Source organism: Stenella coeruleoalba (genome assembly GCF_951394435.1).
Source record: "Stenella coeruleoalba genome assembly, chromosome: 13".
Taxonomy (NCBI): Eukaryota; Metazoa; Chordata; class Mammalia; order Artiodactyla; family Delphinidae; genus Stenella; species Stenella coeruleoalba.
In genome coordinates, this window is record NC_137159.1 from 25775078 (window position 1) to 25795046 (window position 19969).

Consider the following 19969-nt stretch of genomic DNA (forward strand, 5'->3'; position numbering starts at 1 on the left):
TTTCTCTAATAATTAGTGGTGTTGAGCATCTTGTCACGTGCCTGTTGGCCATCTGTATGTCTTCTTTGGAGAAATGTCTGTTTAGGTCTTCTGCCCATTTTTTATTGGGTGTTTGTTTTCTTGATATTGAACTGTTTGTATATTTGGGAAATTAAGCCCTTGTTGCTTGCATTGTTAGCAAACATTTTCTCCCATTCCGTAGGTTGTCTCTTCATTTTGTTTATGGTTTCCTTCACTGTGCAAAAGTTTATAAGTATGATTAGACTTTAGTGGGGTCTTCAAGGAATCAAGTCATACTCCCCCATGTATGGAACAGTCCTTGGCACATTTTCCAATGAATGCTACTTCAGGTGGATAAAACAACTTATAGAGAGACATAGAGAAATTTATTGTAGCTAGGAGCAATGGATGGTGCGGAGTTAGTAAGCATATTGTTGGAGGTGGTGTCAGTTATAATAGACCTTGTAACCAAAAGGAAACACAATTTTTAAGTCAAGGGATGGCATGACCAAATATATTTTTTAGAGATATTTCCAACATAAGTGTCTAATCTGGAGATTAGAGACAAGAATATAAATTTGGACTATGTATGAAAGAAGACCTGTTGAGAAGCTATCCTTTATATTGAAACATAGGAAGTCTGTTGGACATTAGATTACAATACCTGGGACACCTGGGTTAAATATTTCTAGTTTTACAATGAGGAGCAGTTGAGGGGAGAAAAGTGGTTATGAGACTAGAACATAAGCAAGTAACTCTTTTCCTATTGGTTCTAACCTATCCTGAACCACTCATTGGTAAGCTGACCTTCTCTTCCCCAACCTGCAACTCAAACAAATAACTTGAGAGGAGTAAAGAAACAATAATCAAGACGGAAACAGGAGAAAGTGCTTGCCCATTTCTGGTTTGGTACTAGCATTATCTTTTCCTCTCCTGTGGGCTAATTCAGAGAAGAATTCTCATTCAAACAGATAGAGTTGAAGACCCAGACCAGATAATTGATGAGGACCATGAGGCTCCTATCCCTACTGGATTTTGTCAGAGGTACTATAGGAATCAACAGCAGGTAAATGAAAATGAGTATGAGTAGAGAAGGGGCAGATCCTCTTGGAATGTAGAAGTTTGAAAAAAGACTTAAAAGAGCTTTCTGAGGGCAGACTCTAACTTCCATGAAGGCAAGGACCATTGTTTGTGTGTCCACTATATCCCAGTCCTAGCACAGTGCCTGACACATAGTTTGCCCTCAACAGATATTTATTGAATAAAAGAGTGACTGACTTATACTAGGGGAGTGGCAAAGATGGTAGAGTAAGAAGACTCTGAGCTCACCTTCTCCCCTGGGCACATCAAGATTACAACTATTTACAGAGCAACTATTGATGAGAAAAACCAGAAGACTAGTGGAAAAGATCTTCTACAACTAAAGATATAAAGAAGGAACCACAACAAGACATGTAGAAGGGGCGGAGATGCAGTATAGTCAAGACCCATATTCCTGAGTGGGTGACCCACAAACAGGAGGATAATTACAATAGCAGAGGTTCTCAGATCCTGCCCAAGTAGCAAGTGGTCCAAGCCCCGCATCAGGCTCACCAGCCCAGGGGTCCTGCGCTGGGAAGATGAGCCCCCAAAACATTTGGCCTTGAAGGCTAGCAGGGCTTACTTTCAGGAGAACCAGAGGGCTGTGGGAAATAGAGACTCTATTCTTAAATGATGCACACAAAATCTCACGTGCTCTGGGACCCAGGGCAGAAGCAGTAATTTGAAAGTATGTTGGGACTTTCCTGGTGGCACAGGGGTTAAGAATCCGCCTACCAATGCAGGGGACACAGGTTCGAGCCCTGGTCTAGGAAGATCCCACGTGCCATGGAACAGCTAAGCCCATGTACTGCAACTACTGGGCCTGCGCTCTAGAGCCTGCGTGCCACAACTACTGAAGTGCGCAGGCCTAGAACCCGTGCTCTGCAACAAAGAGTAGCCCCTGCTCGCTACAACTAAAGAAAGCCCACGCACAGCAATGAAGACCCAATGCAGCCAAATATTAATTAATTATTTTTAAAAAGAAAGTATCCTGAGTCAGACCCACCTGCTGATCTTGGAGAGCCTCCCTGAGATGCTGGAGGCAACTGGAGACATAGACACTGGCAGCAGCCATTTTGAGGAGCTCATTCTACCATGTGGACACTGGTGCTACCAAGTGCCATTTTGGAATCTGCCCTCCAATTTATTAGCACCAAGATCCTTCCCCAGCCACCAGCCTTTTGGCACCAGTACTAGGATATGTCAGGCCAAGCAATTAGCCAGGTGGAGACACAGCCCCACCCACCAGCCTGCCTGCTGCCTTAAGACCCTTTGAGCCTGCAGCCACCCCTGGACACAGTTCTGTCCACTAGAGGGCCCAGGACCAGGCCCTGAACACGAGTGTGCCGGCACTAGCCCCAGAACCCCCCAAGGCCCTGCAGCCAGAGACCCTGAGACGTGGCTCTGTCTATCAGTAGGCTGGCACTAGCCCGGTGGCCAGCCTCACCCACCAGTGGGTAGGCACCAACCCCAGGACCCCTTGGCCTTGGCCCTGCCCACCAGTGGGCTGATACCAATTCCAGGACCCAAAGCCCTGAACCCAGAGACCCCAGGACCTGGCTCCACCCACCACAGTGCAGGAACTCAGCCTCTCAGCCTGCCATATCAGGACCCAGCCCATGCACCAGTAGGCAGGCACCAGCCCCAGGACTCTGGACTCGAGCCCTGCCCATCAGCAGGCCAACACAAGCACTGGGACATCATGGGCTCTTTTGTCAGCCACTCCAGGATCCAGCCCTGCCCATGAGCAGCCCAACACCAGCTCTGGGACGCCCCCACCAACAGGGCCCTGCAATCAGAGACCCAGGAACCTGTTTCCACCAACCAGTGACCCAGCACTAGACCTGGGACCCCCTGAGGCCCAGCCCCACCCACCAGCAGGCTGACACTAGATCCAGGAACCCCCCCTTCCAGCCCTGCAACCACCCACTCCAGAACCTGGCCTCACCCACCAGTGGCCGCCTATGCACAATTCAAGCCTGGCAACCAACTAGAGTGGGGGCCAGCCACACCTATCAGGATGCCCACAATAGTCTGCCCAACAGAAGGACCCATGCAGCACAAATAGGGGGCACACCAGAGCATAACTCTGGTGACCAGAGGGCAGTTGCTGCTGGGATGCATAGGAGGTCTCTACAAAAAGTCACTTCTCCAACGTTGGGAAATATAACCAACCTACCACATACACAGAAATAAAAACAGCAAACTAGGCAAAATGAGGTGACACAGGAATATGTTCCAAACAAAGGAACAAGATAAAACCCCAGAAGAAGAACTAAGTGAAGTGAAGACAGACAATCTACCCAATAAATAGTTCAAGATAATGATCATAAAGATGTTCAAAGAACCCAGGAAAGGATTGGATGAACAGAATGAGAAGTTAAAAGTTTTAAACAAAGAGTTAGCAAATATGAAGAACAACCAAATATACATGAAGAATACAATAACTGAAATGAAAAATACACTAGAAGTAATCAACAGTAAATTCAGTGATACAGAAGAATGGATCAGTGAGCTGGAAGACAGAGTAGAAGAAATCACTGAGGCTGAACAGAAAAAAAGAATAAAAATAAGTCAGGACAGTTTAAGAGACCTCTAAGACAACATCAAGGATAGTAACATTCACATTATAGGGGTCCCAGAAGGAGAAGAGAGAGAGAAAAGGGCAGATAACATATCCGAAGACGTAATAGTTGAATATTTCCCTTCCTGGGAAAGGAAACAGACATCTAGGTCCAGGAAGCACAAAGACTCCCAAACAGGATCAGCTCAAAGAGGATCACACCAAGAAGCATTGTAATTAAAATGGCAAAAATTAAAGATAAACAGAGAATATTAAAAGCAGCAAGGGAGGGACTTACCTTGTGGTCCAGTCATTAAGACTTTGTCTTCCAATGCAGGGGATGTGGGTTCAATCCCTGGTTGGGGAGCTAGATCCCAAGTGCCTTGGGGCCAAAAAACCAGAACATAGAAGCAATGTTGAGACAAATTCAATAAAGACTTTTAAAATGGTCCATATCAAAAAAAAATCTTAAAAAAAAAAGCAGCAAGGGAAAAGCACCAAGTTACATATGAGGGAACTCCCATAAGGGTATCAGCTGATGACACTGTTTGCAGATGACATGATAATATACATAGAGAATCCTAAAGATACTACCAGAGAACTACTAGAGCTAATCAATGAATTTGGTAATAGCAGGGTACAAAATTAATGCACAGAAATCTCTTGCATTCCTATACACTAATGATGAAAAATCTGAAAGAGAAATTCAGGAAACACGCCCATTTACCACTGCAACAAAAAGAATAAAATACCTAGGAATAAACCTACCTAAGGAGACAAAAGACCTGTATGCAGAAAACGATAAGACACTGATGAAAGAAATTAAAGATGGTACAAACAGATGGAGAGATATACCATGTTCTTGGATTGGAAGAATCAACACTGTGAAAATGACTATACTAGCCAAAGAATCTACAGACTCAATGCAATCCCTATCAAACTACCAAGGGCATTTTTCACAGAACTAGAACAAAAAATTTCACAATTTGTATGGAAACACAAAACACCCCGAATAGCCAAAGCAATCTTGAGAAAGAAAAACAGCTGGAGGAATCAGGCTCCCAGACTTCAGACTATACTACAAAGTTACAGTAATCAAGACAGTATGGTACTGGCACAAAAACAGAAATACAGATCGATGGTACAGGATAGAAAACCTGGAGATAAACCCACACACATATGGTCACCTTATTTTTTTTTGTTTTGTTTTTCTGTTTTTTGTGTTTTTTTGCGGTACGCAGGTCTCTCACTGTTGTGGCCTCTCCCACTGCAGAGCACAGGCTCCAGACACACAGGCTCAGTGGCCATAGCTCACGGGCCCAGCCGCTACATGGCATGTGGGATCTTCCCAGACCGGGGCACGAACCTGTGTCCCCTGCATTGGCAGACGGACTCTCAACCACTGCACCACCAGGGAAGCCCTGGTAACCTTATTTTTGATAAAAGAGGCAAGAATATACAATGGAGAAAAGACAGCCTCTTCAATAAGTGGTGCTGGGAAAACTGGACAGCTACATATAAAAGAATGAAATTAGAACAGTCCGTAACACCATACACAAAAATAAACTCAAAATGGATTAAAGACTTAAATGTAAGGCCAGACACTATAAAACTCTTAGAGGAAAACATAGGCAGAACACTCTATGACATAAATCACAGCAAGATCCTTTTTGACCCACCTCCTAGAGAAATGGAAATAAAAATAAACAAATGAGACCTAATGAAACTTCAAAGCTTTTGCACAGCAAAGGAAACGATAAACAAGACGAAAAGACAACCCTCAGAATGGGAGAACATATTTGCAAACGAAGCGACTGACAGAGGATTAATCTCCAAAATTTACAAGTAGCTTATGCAGCTCAATATCAAAAAACAAACAACCCAATCCAAAAATGGACAGAAGACTTAAATAGACATTTCTCCAAAGAAGATATACAGATTGCCAACAAACACATGAAAGGATGCGCAACATCGCTAATCATTAGAGAAATGCAAATCAAAACTACAATGAGGTATCCCCTCACACCAGTCAGAATGGCCATCATCAAAAAAACCTACAACAATAAATGCTGGAGAGGGTGTGGAGAAAAGGGAAACCTCTTGCACTGTTGGTGGGAATGTAAATTGATACAGCCACTCTGGAGAACAGTATGAAGGTTCCTTAAAAAACTAAAACTAGCACTACCATACAACCCAGCAATCCCACTACTGGGCATATACCCTGAGAAAACCATAATTCAAAAAGTGTAATGTACCACAATGTTCATTGCAAGTCTATTTAATATAGCCAGGACATGGAAGCAACCTAAGTGTCCATTGACAGATGAATGGATAGAGAAGATGTGCCACATATATACAATGGAACGTTACTCAGCCATATAAAGAAACGAAATTGAGTTATTTGTAATGAGGTGGATGCACCTAGAGTCTGTCATACAGAGTGAAGTCAGAAATAGAAAAACAAATACCATATGCTAACACATATATATGGAATCTAAAAGGAAAAAAAATGGTTCTGAAGAACCTAGGGGCAGGACAGGAATAAAGACACAGACATAGAGAATGGACTTGAGGATATGCGGAGGGGGAAGGGTAAGCTGGGACAAAGTGAGAGAGTGGCATGGACATATATACACTACCAAATGTAAAATATATAGCTAGTGGGAAGCAGCCACATAGCACAGGGAGATCAGCTTGGTGCTTTGTGACCACCTAGAGGGGAGGGATAGGGAGGCTGGGAGGGAAATGCGAGAGGGAGGAGATATGGGGATATATGTATATGTATTGTTGATTCACTTTGTTATACAGCAGAAACTAACACACCATTGTAAAGCAATTATACTCCAATAAAGATGTTACAAAAAAAACTAAAAATGTGTTAGGCAATTTATATACATCTTTAATAGTAAAACATTTGGAAAAATATTTTAAATGAGTTTGTATTATATGAAGAGGGGAAATGGCAATTTTCAAATGCCTTTTCCATGTGAAAGTACTATTTCTTCATTTTCTTCTTTTTGGCCTATTGTTTAAAAATAATTTTCATATACAGAATTCTTAAATTTTGGTCTCCTAAGTGAAAATTTTCAAAGAAGCAAGTTGTTTGGCCTCTACCTTAATAAAATTCTTTACTGGTCAAAAAAAAGTGTGGGAGGGTATCAGCTGATTTTTCAACAGAAACTCTGCAGGCCAAAAGGTAGTGGCATGATATATTTAAAGTGATGAAAGGGGGAAACCTACAACCAAGAATACTCTACCCAAAAAGGCTTTCATTTAGATTCAATGGAGAGATCAAATGTTTTACAGGCAAGCAAAAGCTAAACAGTTCAGCACCACAAAACCAGCTTTATAAGAAATGTTAAAGGGACTTCTCTAAGAGAAAAAGAAAAGGCCACAGATAGAAACTTGAAAGTTATGAAAGGAAAAATCTCATTGATAAAGGCATATATACAGTAAAGGTACTAAATCAATCACATATAAAGCTAGTAGGAAGGTTAAATGACAAAAATAGTAAAGTCATCTATATGCACAATAAGTAGTTAAGGGATACATGAAACAAAAAGATGTAAAATATGATATCAAAAACTGTAAAACATGGAGGGGGAAGTAAAAATGCAGGGTTGTTAAAATGTGTTTGATCTTAAGAGATCAGCAACTTACAATGAATATATATATATGTGTGTGTGTGTGTGTGTGTGTGTGTGTGTACAAACCAAAACCCTATAATAGATGCACACCTGGAAAGAAGAAAGAAATCCAAACACAACACTAAAGATAGTTATCAAATCACAAGAGAACAAAAGAAGAAGAAAGGAACAAATAAGAACTACAAAAACAATGAACAAAATGGCAATAAATACATACTCATCAATAATTACCTTAAATGTAAATGGACTAAATGCTCCAATCAACAAACACAGTGCCTGAATGGATACAAAAACAAGACCAATATATATGCTGCCTACAGAACACTCACTTCAGATCTAAAGACACACAGAGACTGAAAGTAAGGGGATGGGAAAATGTATTCCATGAAAATGGAAATTAAAGGAAAGCCAGGGTAGTGCTCACTTCAGCAGCACATATACTAAAATTAGAACAATACAGAGAAGATTAGCATGGCCCCTGTGCAAGGATGACACACAAATTCATGAAGCGTTCCATATCTTTCTGGGAATTGGGGGTTGATAGATGCAAACTGTTACATTTAGAATGGATAAACAACAAGGTTCTACTGTATAGCACAGGGAACTATATCCAATCTCCTGGGTAAACCATAATGGAAAAGAATATTTTAAAAAGAATGTATATATGTCTATAACTGCGTCACTTTGCTGTACAGCAGAGATTGGCATAACATTGTAAATCAAATATACTTAAATAAAAAAAAAGAGAAAGAAAGCCAGGGTAGCAATACTTATTTCAGACAAAACCGACTTTAAAACAGATTGTAACAAGAGACAAGAAAGACATTACATAATGATCAAAGGATCAATCCAAGAAGATATAAAAATTGTAAATATATATCCATCCAACATAGGAGCACCTAAATCCATAAAGCAAACATTAACAGACATAAAGGGAGAAATTGACAGTAACACAATAATAGTAGGGGACTTTAACACCTCAGTTACATCAATGGACAGATCATCCAGACCCTCCAAAAAAAATCAATAAGGAAACACTAGCCTTAAGTGACACATTATATCAGGTGCACTTAATTGATATATAGAGAGCATTGCATCCAAAAGCAGCAAAATACACATTCTTTTCAAGTGCACAGGGAATATTCTCCAGGGTATATCACATGCTAGGACACAAAACAAGCCTCAGTAAATTTAAGAAAATTGAAATCATATCAAGCATCTTTTCTGACCACAATGCTATGAGACAAGAAAAAAAATGCAAACACATGGAAGCTAAACAATATGCTACAAAACAACCAATGGATCACTGAAGAAATTTTTTAAAAACTTGGAGACAAATGTAAATAAAAGCACAACAACACAAAATCTATGAGATGCAGCAAAAGCAGTTCCAAGAGGGAAGTTTACAGTGATACAAACCTACCTCAGGAAACCAAAAAAGCTCAAATAAACAACCTAACCTAACACCCAAAGGAGCTAGAAAAAGAAGTATAAACAAAGACCAAAGTTAATATAAGGAAATCATAAAGATAGGGCAGAAATAAATGCAATAGAAACTAAAAAGAAAAAAATTAGTGAAACTAAGATCTGGTTCTTTGAAAAGATAAACAAAATTGGTAAACATTTAGCCAGACTTGTCAAGAAAAAAAGAGAGAAGGCCCAAATCAATAAAATCTGAAATGAAAAAGGAGAAGATACAACTGACACCACATAAACACAAAGAATCATAAGCAATTACAATGAACAATTATACACCAATAAAATGGACAACCTAGAAGAAATGGACAAATTCCTAGAAATGTACAATCTCCCAAGAGTAAACCAGGAAGAAATAGAAAATATGAACAGGCTAATTACCAGTAATGAAATTGAATCAGTAACAAAACAACTCCCCCCTAAAATAAGTCCAGGACCAAATGGCTTCACAGGAGAATTCTACCAAACATTTAGAGAAGAGTTAACAACTATCCTTCTCAAACTAGTCGAAAAAATTGCAGAGGAAGAAATGCTTCCAAACTCATTCTACAAATCAGGCATCACCCTGATACCAAAACTAGACAAAGATATCACCAAAAAAAGAGAAAATTACAGGCCAATATCACTGATGAACATAGATGCAAAAATCCTCAATGAAATTATAGGAAATTGAATTCAGCAATACAATAAAAGGATCATACACCATGATCAAGTGGGATTTTTTCCAGGGATGCAAGGATAACTCAATACTCACAACTTAATCAATGTGATACACCAAATTCATAAATTGAAGAATAAAAATCATATGATCACCTCAATAGATGCAGAAAAAGTTTGACAAAAGTAAACATCTATTCATGATTAAAAAAACTCTCATTGAAAAATAATAAATTAATTGATTAAGAAAATAAATAAAATAAACTGAAAAAAGAAATTATAAAAAAACTCTCATCAAAGTGCATATAAAGGGAACATATCTCAACATAATAAAGGCCATACATGATAAGCCCACAACTAACATCATTCTCAATGGTGGAAAGATGGAAGCATTTCCTCTAAGATCAGGAACAAGACAAGGATGTCTGCTTTTGCCACTTTTATTCAACATAGTATTGGAAACCCTAGCAATAGCAATCAGGCAAGAAAACGAAATTAAAGTAATCCAAATTGGAAAGGAAGAAGTAAAACTGTCACTGTTTGCAGATAACATGCTGCTATATATAGAACATCCTCAAGATGCCAGCAAAAAACTACTAGAGCTCATCACTGTTGCAGTAAAGTTTCAGGATACAAGATTAATATACAGAAATCAGTTGCATGTCCATACACTAAGAACAAACTACTGTATCAGAAAGATTAAGAAAAAAATCCCATTTACCACTACATCAAAAAGAATAAAATACCTAGGAATAAATCTAACTAAGGAAGTAAAAGACCTGTACATGGAAAACTATTAGACAGTGATGAAAGAAATTGAAGACTACACAAACAGATGGAAAGATATACCATGTTAATGGATTGGAAGAATTAATATTGTTAAAATGACCACACTACCCAAGGCAAGCTACAGATTCAATGCAATCCCTACCAATATAATTCTAAAATTTGTCTGGAATCACAAAAGACCCTGAAGAGCCAAAACAATCTTGAGAAAAAAGAGCAAAGCTGGAGATATCATGATCCCTGATTTCAAACTATACTACAAAGCTACAGTCATCAAAACAGTATTGTACTGGCAGAAAAACAATCTCATAGGTCAATGGAACAGAATAGAGAGCCCAGAAATGAAGTCACACTTATATGGGCAATTAATCTATGACAAAAAAAGCAAGACTATACGATGGGGAAAAGACAGTCTCTTCAACAAATGGTGCTGGGGAAACTGGATAGCTACATACAAAAGAATCAAACTGGATTACTCTCTCACACCATGCACAAAAGTAATTTCAAAATAGATTAAAGACTTAAATATAAGATATGAAACCATAAAACTTCTAGAAGAAAACACAGGCAGTATGCTCTTTGACATCAATCTCAGCAATTTTTTTGTATACGTCTCCTCAGACAAGGGAAACAAAAGCAAAATTAAACAAATGGGACTACAGCAAACTGAAAAGCTTTTACAGTAAACTGACAAGCTTTTGCAGAGCAAAGAAAAGTGTTAACAAAACAGAAAGGGCACCTACTAAATGGGAGACATTTGGAAATAATATATCTGATAAGAGAATAATATTCAAAATATACAAATCAATATCAAAAAAACAGTCCAGCTAAAAAATGGGCAGAGAAAAAAAAATAGCAGAGGACCTAAATAGACATTCTTCCAAAGAAGACATACAGATGGGCAACAGGCACATGAAAAGATGCTCCAGATTATTAATATTGGGCTTCCCTAGTGGTGCAGTGGTTAAGAATCCGCCTGCCAATGCAAGAGACACGGGTTTGAGCCCTGGTCCAGGAAGATCCCACACGCCGCAGAGCAACTAAGTCCGTGCACCACAACTATTGAGCCTGTGCTTTAGAGCCTTCAAGCCACAGCTACAGAAGCATGCACCTAGAGCCCATGTTCCACAAATAGAGAAGCCACCACAATGAGAAGCCCACGCACCACAACAAAGAGTAGGCCCCACTCACCACAACTAGAGAAAGCCCGTGCACAGCAACGAAGACCCAATGCAGCCAAAAATAAATAAATAAATAAATTTATTTTTTAAAAAAGATTATTAATATCAGGGATATGCAAATCGAAATCACAACGAGATGTCACCTGACACCTATCAATATGGCTATTATCGAAAAGACAACAAATAACAAGTGTTGGCAAGGATGTGGACAAAAGAGAACCTTTATACACTGTTGGTAGGAATGTAAATTGGTGCAGGCACTATGGAAAACAGTATGGAGATTCCTCAACAAAGAAAAAATAGAACTACCATACAATCCAGCAATTCCACTCCTGAGTATTTGTCTGAAGAAAATGAAAACACTAAGTAGAAAAGATATATGCATGTCTATGTTCATTGTAGCATTATTTACGATAGCCGAGATATGGCAGCAACCTAAGAGCCCATCAACAGATGAATGGGTAAAGAAGATGCCATATATAGATATCTATCTAGATAGATAGATAGATATACACACACATATATACAATGGAATATTATTCAGCCATAAAAAGGAATGAAATCTTGCCACTTGCAACAACATGGATGCACCTAGAGGGTATTAGGCTAAGTGAAATATTGTCAGACAGAGAATTACAAACATTTTATGATTTCACTTATATGTGGAACCTAAAAAAAAAAACAAATGAACAACCAACCATAACACAACAGAAACAGAGTTATAGATACAGAGAACACACAGGTGGTTGCCAGAGGTGAGGGGGGTGGGGGGCATGGAAAGAAATTGGTGAGGGAGAGTAACAGGTAGAAACTTCCAGTTGCAAAATAAATGAGTTACAAGTATGAAATGCACAGTGTGGGGAATACTCAATAACTATGTAATATCTTTCTACAGTGAGAGATGGTAACTAGATGTATTGTGGTGTTCAGTTTGAAATGTATAGAAATACCAAATCACTATGTTGTGTAACAGGAACTAACATAGTGTTGAAGGTCAATTATACTTCCAAAACACAGAAACACACTCATAGAGAAGAGCTCAGATTAGTGGTTACCAGAGCTGGAGGCGGGTGGGGGTGGGAGGTGGTGGATAAAGGCAGTCAAAAGGTACAAACTTCCAGTTATAAGATAAATAAGTGCTAGGGATGTAATGTACAATATAAATAACACTGCTGTATGTTATATATGAAAGTTGTTAAGAGAGTAAATCCTAAGAGCTCTCATCACAAGAAAAAAATGTTGTTTATTTCTTTAATTTCACATCTATGTGAGATGATGGATGTTCAGTAAACTTATTGTGGTAAAACTTTCACGATGTATATAAGTCAAAGCATTATGCTGTACACCTTAAACGTATACAGTACTGTATGTCAATTATATTTCAATAAAGTTGGAAGAAAAAAACAGTGACTGACTGAATGAGTGAATGAATGACGTGGAAGAGAAAGGTTAAGCCCAGGAACATGATGGGGGTACCACTGGAATGCTTCATGGGGCAGGGGTAGCTTGACGAAATGTCAGGTTTAGCATAATATTCTCAACAGAAATCCAAAACTCTACCTTAGCACCAAGGAAGGGTTGTTCCCCTGGCACCCAGGCCTTGAAGAAGGCGGGCCTGAGGTGCAGCCTGAGGTGGACCCTGAGGCGGCGCCCGCAATGAGCCGCCCGGCCTGAGGGGGGCGCCCTCGCAGTGCAGGCGGACGTGGAGAGCCGGAAGGGCCAGGTAGCCGCGCCATTGCCTTCGCGAAGAAAAGGGTAGGAGCAGGGCTGAGGGCCGCAGGCGGGGAGGACGGCCACGGGCAGCGCCTCGCAGGAAGGACTTGGGGCGATCTCGGGCCGGCCCTCAAGCGGGTGTTGGCGGGGAGGGTGTTGGCGAGCAGACACGGGCAGCTGCCGGGGAGGCCTGACGCCCGGACGCCCAGGTCCGCCGCGTCCGAGCCCGCCCTCCGCAAGCGGTTCTGAGGATGGAGCGGCAGAGCCGAGTCTCCTACGCCGACTCTCCCGGGCCTGGGGGCTGGGTGGCCAATCCGTCAGGCAGCGTAGGCGTCGTGCTGAGGGCCCAAGACACTTTGGGGGGGGGGGGGGAGCGTGAAATATATTAACTTGTGAAGACAAAAGAAAACAGTGAAACCTTAGGGCCGAAGAAAAGGGGTTTTGTTTTATGTTTTTCCTTACGTGAGGGGGGCGGAAATGAAATTGAAGGGCCCACGAAAATCTTTTTTGCTCTTCCACAGCAAGAGGCCAGCTGCCTTTATGGAGCTGAAGGGCGCGCCAGGGGCTAGGAGGGTGGAGGATGGGAGGGGGGGTTGGCCAGGTAGGGCATGGCAGGAGGATGGAGAGTTGGGTAGGAGACACATGGAGAATTTCGGAGCCAGGGTAGGGATTTCAGATTTTGTTCCAAGTGTAATTGGAAGCCATTGAAGGGTTTTTGGTAAGGGGGTAACTTGATGGCCTTTGGTGGTCCAAGGCCGAGATTTAACCGGTTTGCAGGGGGACACCAATAAGTGGGCATTCTTGTCAAAAGTGGGGAGCATAAGATCACAAATAGGTGCTGCTTAGGACTATGCCCAGACACATCAGGTGCCTTAATTGATCATGTTTGACAATATAAGGGAGAGAGCTGCCTTTTACCCCATTTAAAGAACAATGTTGGGGCTTCCCTGGTGGCGCAGTGGTTGAGAGTCCGCCTGCCGATGCAGGGGACACGGGTTCGTGCCCCGGTCCGGGAAGATCCCACATGCCGCGGAGCGGCTAGGCCCGTGAGCCATGGCCGCTGAGCCTGCGCGTCCGGAACCTGTGCTCCGCAATGGGAGAGGCCACAACAGTGAGAGGCCCGCGTACAGGGAAAAAAAAAAAGAAAAAAAGAAACAAAGTCATGAGGGCAGATAGCTTACTTTGAAACCGAAGTTTGACTTTTTGATTAGTTCCACTCAACATCTCTAAGCATTCTCAGCCTTACATTATAGGCAAACATCTAGATCCCTTGGCAGCTGTTAAGATGGGATAGCGTAGAGAAGCTTGAGTTAGTACCTAGTTTGACTCTTGTCTGGACTTAGTCCCCTAGACCTGTGTTCATTGTTTCAACTTTCAGTTTTATGAAAGCCAATGATTTCTCTTTTCTTCCCTATAGGTGTAGAGAATATCTAAGTGGTGGCTACAGTTCCACCCCTGGTCTGGCTGCCATGTATCATGGGCAAACTACTAGTAAAAGGCCATCTAATTCCACACAGATTTACCAGCAACCTCCAAGGCTCCTCATTGTGCATATCGCTCTACCATCCTGGGCTGACCTCTGCTCCAACCTCTGTGAGGCTCTGCAGAATTTTTTCTCTCTAGCCTGCAGCTTGATGGGCCCCAGCCGCATGTCCCTCTTCAGCTTATACATTGTACAAAATCAGCACGAGTGCATCCTCCCCTTTGTGGTGAGTATATCTACTTGTTCATTTTATCCTGAAAGCAGATATGAGGTTTCTGGAGCAGAGATCACAGTTTTTATTCTTACAGTAATAACTGTGCCCATTCCCCATACCCAATACCCCACAGGCAACAGAAAGAGCCCGATGTCATCCTACACATGGGGGATTTGTACTGCAGAAGAGGAAACCCAAAATTATTAATATGGGAGTATATATAGGCCACATCTTACCCCCCACCTCCACTCCTGAGAGAGAGAGAGAAAATTTGGCATTTACAGTCCTTTGGAATATAAGGAACTGACCTCTTTCATCCCTCTTTGAAATGTAAACACGGGGAAGTAAATCTCTAAATTTCTTTGGAGGTCTCTGGCTGCTCTATCTCCCTTTAAGTTTCTAAGACTTTTCCTTTAACCCAGGTTCCAGGTTTTTTTGCTCAGAAAGCCCCAACTGTGCAGAAATATGGAAATATTTTTTCTCTATACTTCCATATAGGACTCAGGTGAAACTCCCCCTAGGGTTTCAGAAGGCAAAGGCTGGGCTAAGGGCAATGCTTTTACAAAGCTCTCTCACACATAGACAGCTATCTCTTTTTTCCTCCTCAAACAAATTCAGATCTTCACTTTCTCCCCTTTACAAAGTTCAGAATCTCAGGGCTGGGAAAGACTTCAGAGGTTCTAGTAAATCCTCTTCCTGAGGCAGCCATGCTGTTGGGATAGTCAGAAAAGACCTCATGGAGAGCCAGGACTTTGATTCCTACCTGGTGTGAATAAGACCTCCTCCCACATAGTGTCAATGGAAGCCATGTGGGAGCCTAGACGCCCTCCAACCCATCCAACATTAACAAGGTTTCTATCTCTCCGCCTCCCTATTGAGGTGGTGTCAGAGGAGGCCATGTGGGAAGTGGCAGTGAGGCATCTTTTTATCTCCAAGGCAGGATGGTGTCAGTGAAGACCTAGTGGGAAACAAGGACTTTTAGGACATTTTTTCCTAGTGGAAAGCTTAATGGTAGTGAAGCTTACCTACCCCCAGGGTGTCAGTGGGGGGGCATATGAGGCACCTGAACATCTACCCCCACCCAGAGATAACAAGGCACCCTCCCTTCTGGGATGTAATTAGAGGCCAAATAGAGTCACACCCCAACCTGACAGTAATTATGTGGAAACTTCACTTCCCCCATTGGTGCAGTGTCAAAATAGGCCTACTAAAGCAGAAGATTTAAACAAGATCCAGAGTCTTACAGCATAATACCCAAAATGTCCAGAATACAAAAAAAAAAAATCACTCATGATTATCAAGAACCAGGAAAATCCCAACTTGAATCAGAAGACAACAGACACCAACACTGAGATGACAGAGGTGTTAGAATTATCTGAAAACGCTTTTGAAGCAGCCATCATAAAAATATTCCAACAAGCAGTTATGAACATGCTTGCACAAATGGAAAAATATAAAGTCTCACCAAAGAAATAGAAGCATAAAGAAAAACCAAATAGAAATTTTAGGCTGAAAAATGCAATACCCATAATTTTAGAAACAAAAATCTACTATGGATGGGAAAAATGGAGAGGACAGAGGAACTTGAAAACAGAATAAAAATTACCCAATCTCAGCAACAGAGAGAAAAGAGACTTGAAAAAAAAATTAGCAAAGCCACAGGGATCTGTGAGACTATAACAAAGAGCTAACATTTATGTCATCACGGTCCAAGAGGAAAGGGACAGGAGGGTGGAGCTGGACAAATATTTAAAGAAATAATCACTGAAAGTTTCCCAAATTTGGCAAAAGTTATAAACCTAAAGATTCAAGAGGCTGGTGGAGCCCCAAACAGAATAAACGCCAAGAAATCCATTCTAAGACACATCATAATCAAAATTCTAAAAACTAAAGACAAAGAAAGACTCTTGAGAGCGGGACACTGACACCTTACCTATAAGGGAGAAACAATCAAGTAATGATAGATTCTTTTCATTAGAGACCATGAAGGCCAGAGGAAGTATCACATTTTTCAAATGCTGAAAGAAAAGAACTGTTAACCTAGAATTCTGTATCCAGTGAAAATATCCTTAAGGAATGAATCAGAAATCAAGATTCTCAGATGAAGGAAAACTAAGAGAATTTGTCACCATCAGACCTACCTTAACAGAATGGCTAAAGGAAGTTCTTGAATCAGAAAGGAAATTATAAAAGAAAGACTCTTGGAATATCCAGAAGGAAGAAAGAAGAGTGGAAAGAATAAAATATGAATAAAGATAATAGACTTTCTATAGAGTCTTCTAAATTATATTTGACAGTTGAAGCAAAAATTATAACATTGTCTGATATGGTTGTTAATGCTAGTGTATTTAGAGGAACTATTTAGGATAATTACATTATAAACGGGAGGATAAAAGGACTTAAAGGAAATTAAGGTTTTTACACTTCATTCAAAATGGTAAAATATTGACACCAGTATACTGTGATAGGAATGTATTTGTATAATGCAATACTTAAAACAACCACTTAAAAAATCTATATAAAGAGATACACTCAGAAACACTATAGATAAATCAAAATGAAATTCTAAGAAAGTATTCAATTAACCCACAGGAAGATAGGTAAATGAAAACACAGAAATGAAAAACTGAGGGAACAAACAGAAAGCAACAAATAAATCAACAGGCTGACATACCAATAATTACATTAAATGTAAATGGTTTTATGGGCTTCCCTGGTGGCACCTATCCCTGGTCCGGGAAGATCCCACATGCCGTGGAGCAACTAAACCCATGCACCACAATACTGAGCCTGAGTTCTAGAGCCCATGAGCCACAACTACTGAGCCTGCATGCTGCAACTACTGAAGCCCATGCACCTGGAGCCCATGCTCCACAACAAGAGAAGCCACCACAGTAAGAAGCCCATGCAGTGCAACGAAGAGTAGCCCCCGCTTGCTGCAACTAGAGAAAGCCCACATGCAGCAACAAAGACCCAAAGCAGCCAAAAATAAATAAATAAAATAAATAAATTTATTTTTAAAAATGTAAATGGTTTTAATATACCAATTAAAAGAAAGAATTCCCTGGTGGTCCAATGGTTAGGACTCTGTGTTTCCACTGACAGGGGCCCAGGTTCGATCCCTGGTTGGGGAAATAAGATCCCACAAGCTGCACGGTGTGGAAATAAATAAATAAATAAAAGAGATTGGCGGAGGTGGGGGCATGACCCAACTATAGCCTATCTACAGGAAACTAACTTCAAATACAATAAAAGTACATTGAAAGTGAAAGGACGGAAAAAGATATACCATGATAACAATCAAAACGTTATTAATGTATCAAATTAAGTAGACATAATGATAAAAAGAGTCACAGAACAAGAACAAATAGTCCTAAAATTTATATGGAACCCCAAAGACCTAGAATTGCCGAAGCAATCCTGAAGAAAAAGAACAAAGCTGGAGGCATAACCACCCCACCGACTCCCGCCAGACTTCAGACAATACTACAAAGCTATAGTAATCAAAACAGCCTGGGAACTTCCCTGGCAGTCCAGTGGTTAAGACTCCACACTCCCACTGTAGGGAGCACGGGTTCAATCCCTGGTCAGGGAACTAAGATCCTGCATGCCATGTGGTGCAGCCACAAAAAACAAATTAAAAAAAAAAAAACTGTGATATTGGCACAAAAATAGACATACAGCTCAATGGAACAGAATAGAGAGCCGAGGAATAAGCCCACACACCTACAGTCAATTAATCTTCAACAAAGGAAGCAAGAATATACAATGGAGAAGACAGTCTCTTCAGCAAGTGGTATTGGAAAAGCTGGACAGCAACATGTAAATCAGTGAAGTTAGAGCACTCCCTTATGCCATACATAAAAATAAACTCAAAATGGCTTAAAGACTTAAATATAAAGCATGACAGCATAAAACTTCTAGAAAAGAACATAGGCAAAATATTCTCTGACCTAAATTGTAGCCATGTTTTCTTAGGTCAGTCTCCCAAGGCAAAAGAAATAAAAGCAAAAATAAACAAATGGGACCTAATCAAACTAAGAAACCATAAACAAAATGAAAAGACAATCTACAGAATGGGAGAAACTATTTGCAAATGATGCAACCAACAAGGGCTTAATTTCCAAAACATACAAACAGCTCATACAGTTCAATATTGAAAATAAATAAATAAATTTTTTAAATGGGCAGAAGACCTAAATAGACATTTCTCCAAAGAAGGCATGCAGATGGCCAACAGGCACATGAAAAGATGCTCAACACTGCTAATTATTAGAGAAATGCAAATAACTGCAATGAGGTATCACCTCACACCAGTCAGAATGGCCATCAAAAAAAGTCTACAAATAATAAATGCTGGAGAGGCTGTGGAGAAAAGGGAACCTCCTGCACTGCTGGTGGGAATGTAAATTGGTGCAGCCACTATAGAGAATAGTATGGGGGTTCCTTAAAAAACTAAAAATAGAGTTACCATTTGATCCAGCTATCCCATTCCTGGGCATATATATCTGGGGTAAACCCTAATTTGAAAAGATACATGCACCCCAGTGTTCATAGCAGCACTGTTTACAATAGCCAAGACATGGAAGCAACCTAAGTGTCCATCGACAGATGAATGGATAAAGAAGATGTGGTATATATATACAATTTTACTCAGCCATAAAAAAGAATGAAATAGTGCCATTTGCAGCAACATGGATGGACCTAGAGATTATCATTCTATGTGAAGTAAGTCAGACAAAGACAAATACCATATGATATCACTTACGTGTGGAATCTAAAAAAAATGATACAAAATGAATTTGCAAAACAGAAACAGACCCACAGACAGAGAACACAAACTTATGGTTACCAAAGGGGGAAAGGGAGGAGGGATAAATTAGGAGTTTGGGATTAACAGATACACACTACTATATATACAATAGATAAACAACAAGGGCATACTGTATAGCACAGGGAACTATATTCAATATCTTGTAATAACCTATAATGGAAAAGAATCTGAAAAAGAATATATATATGTGTGTGTGTATACATATATATGTATCTGAATCACTTTGCTGTACACCTGAAACTAACACAACTGTATCTGAATCACTTTGCTGTACACCTGAAACTAACACAACGTTGTATATCAAATATAATTTTTTAAAAAAATTCCAAAAGAAA

General features: G+C 40.3%; 1 protein-coding gene across 2 annotated transcripts in view; it reads left to right on the top strand.

The window, feature by feature from the left end:
* Positions 1–13113: 13113 nt before the first annotated feature.
* The window catches only part of M1AP (meiosis 1 associated protein), an 85723-nt gene continuing 78867 nt past the window's right edge, over positions 13114–19969 (top strand). For both annotated transcript variants that reach the window (XM_079940317.1, XM_079940316.1), the window contains exons 1-2: positions 13114–13145; positions 14521–14812. In XM_079940317.1, coding sequence (XP_079796443.1) covers positions 14573–14812 — 240 coding nt within the window. In that variant the 5' untranslated portion in view covers positions 13114–13145; positions 14521–14572. The remainder of the gene's footprint in view (positions 13146–14520; positions 14813–19969) is intronic.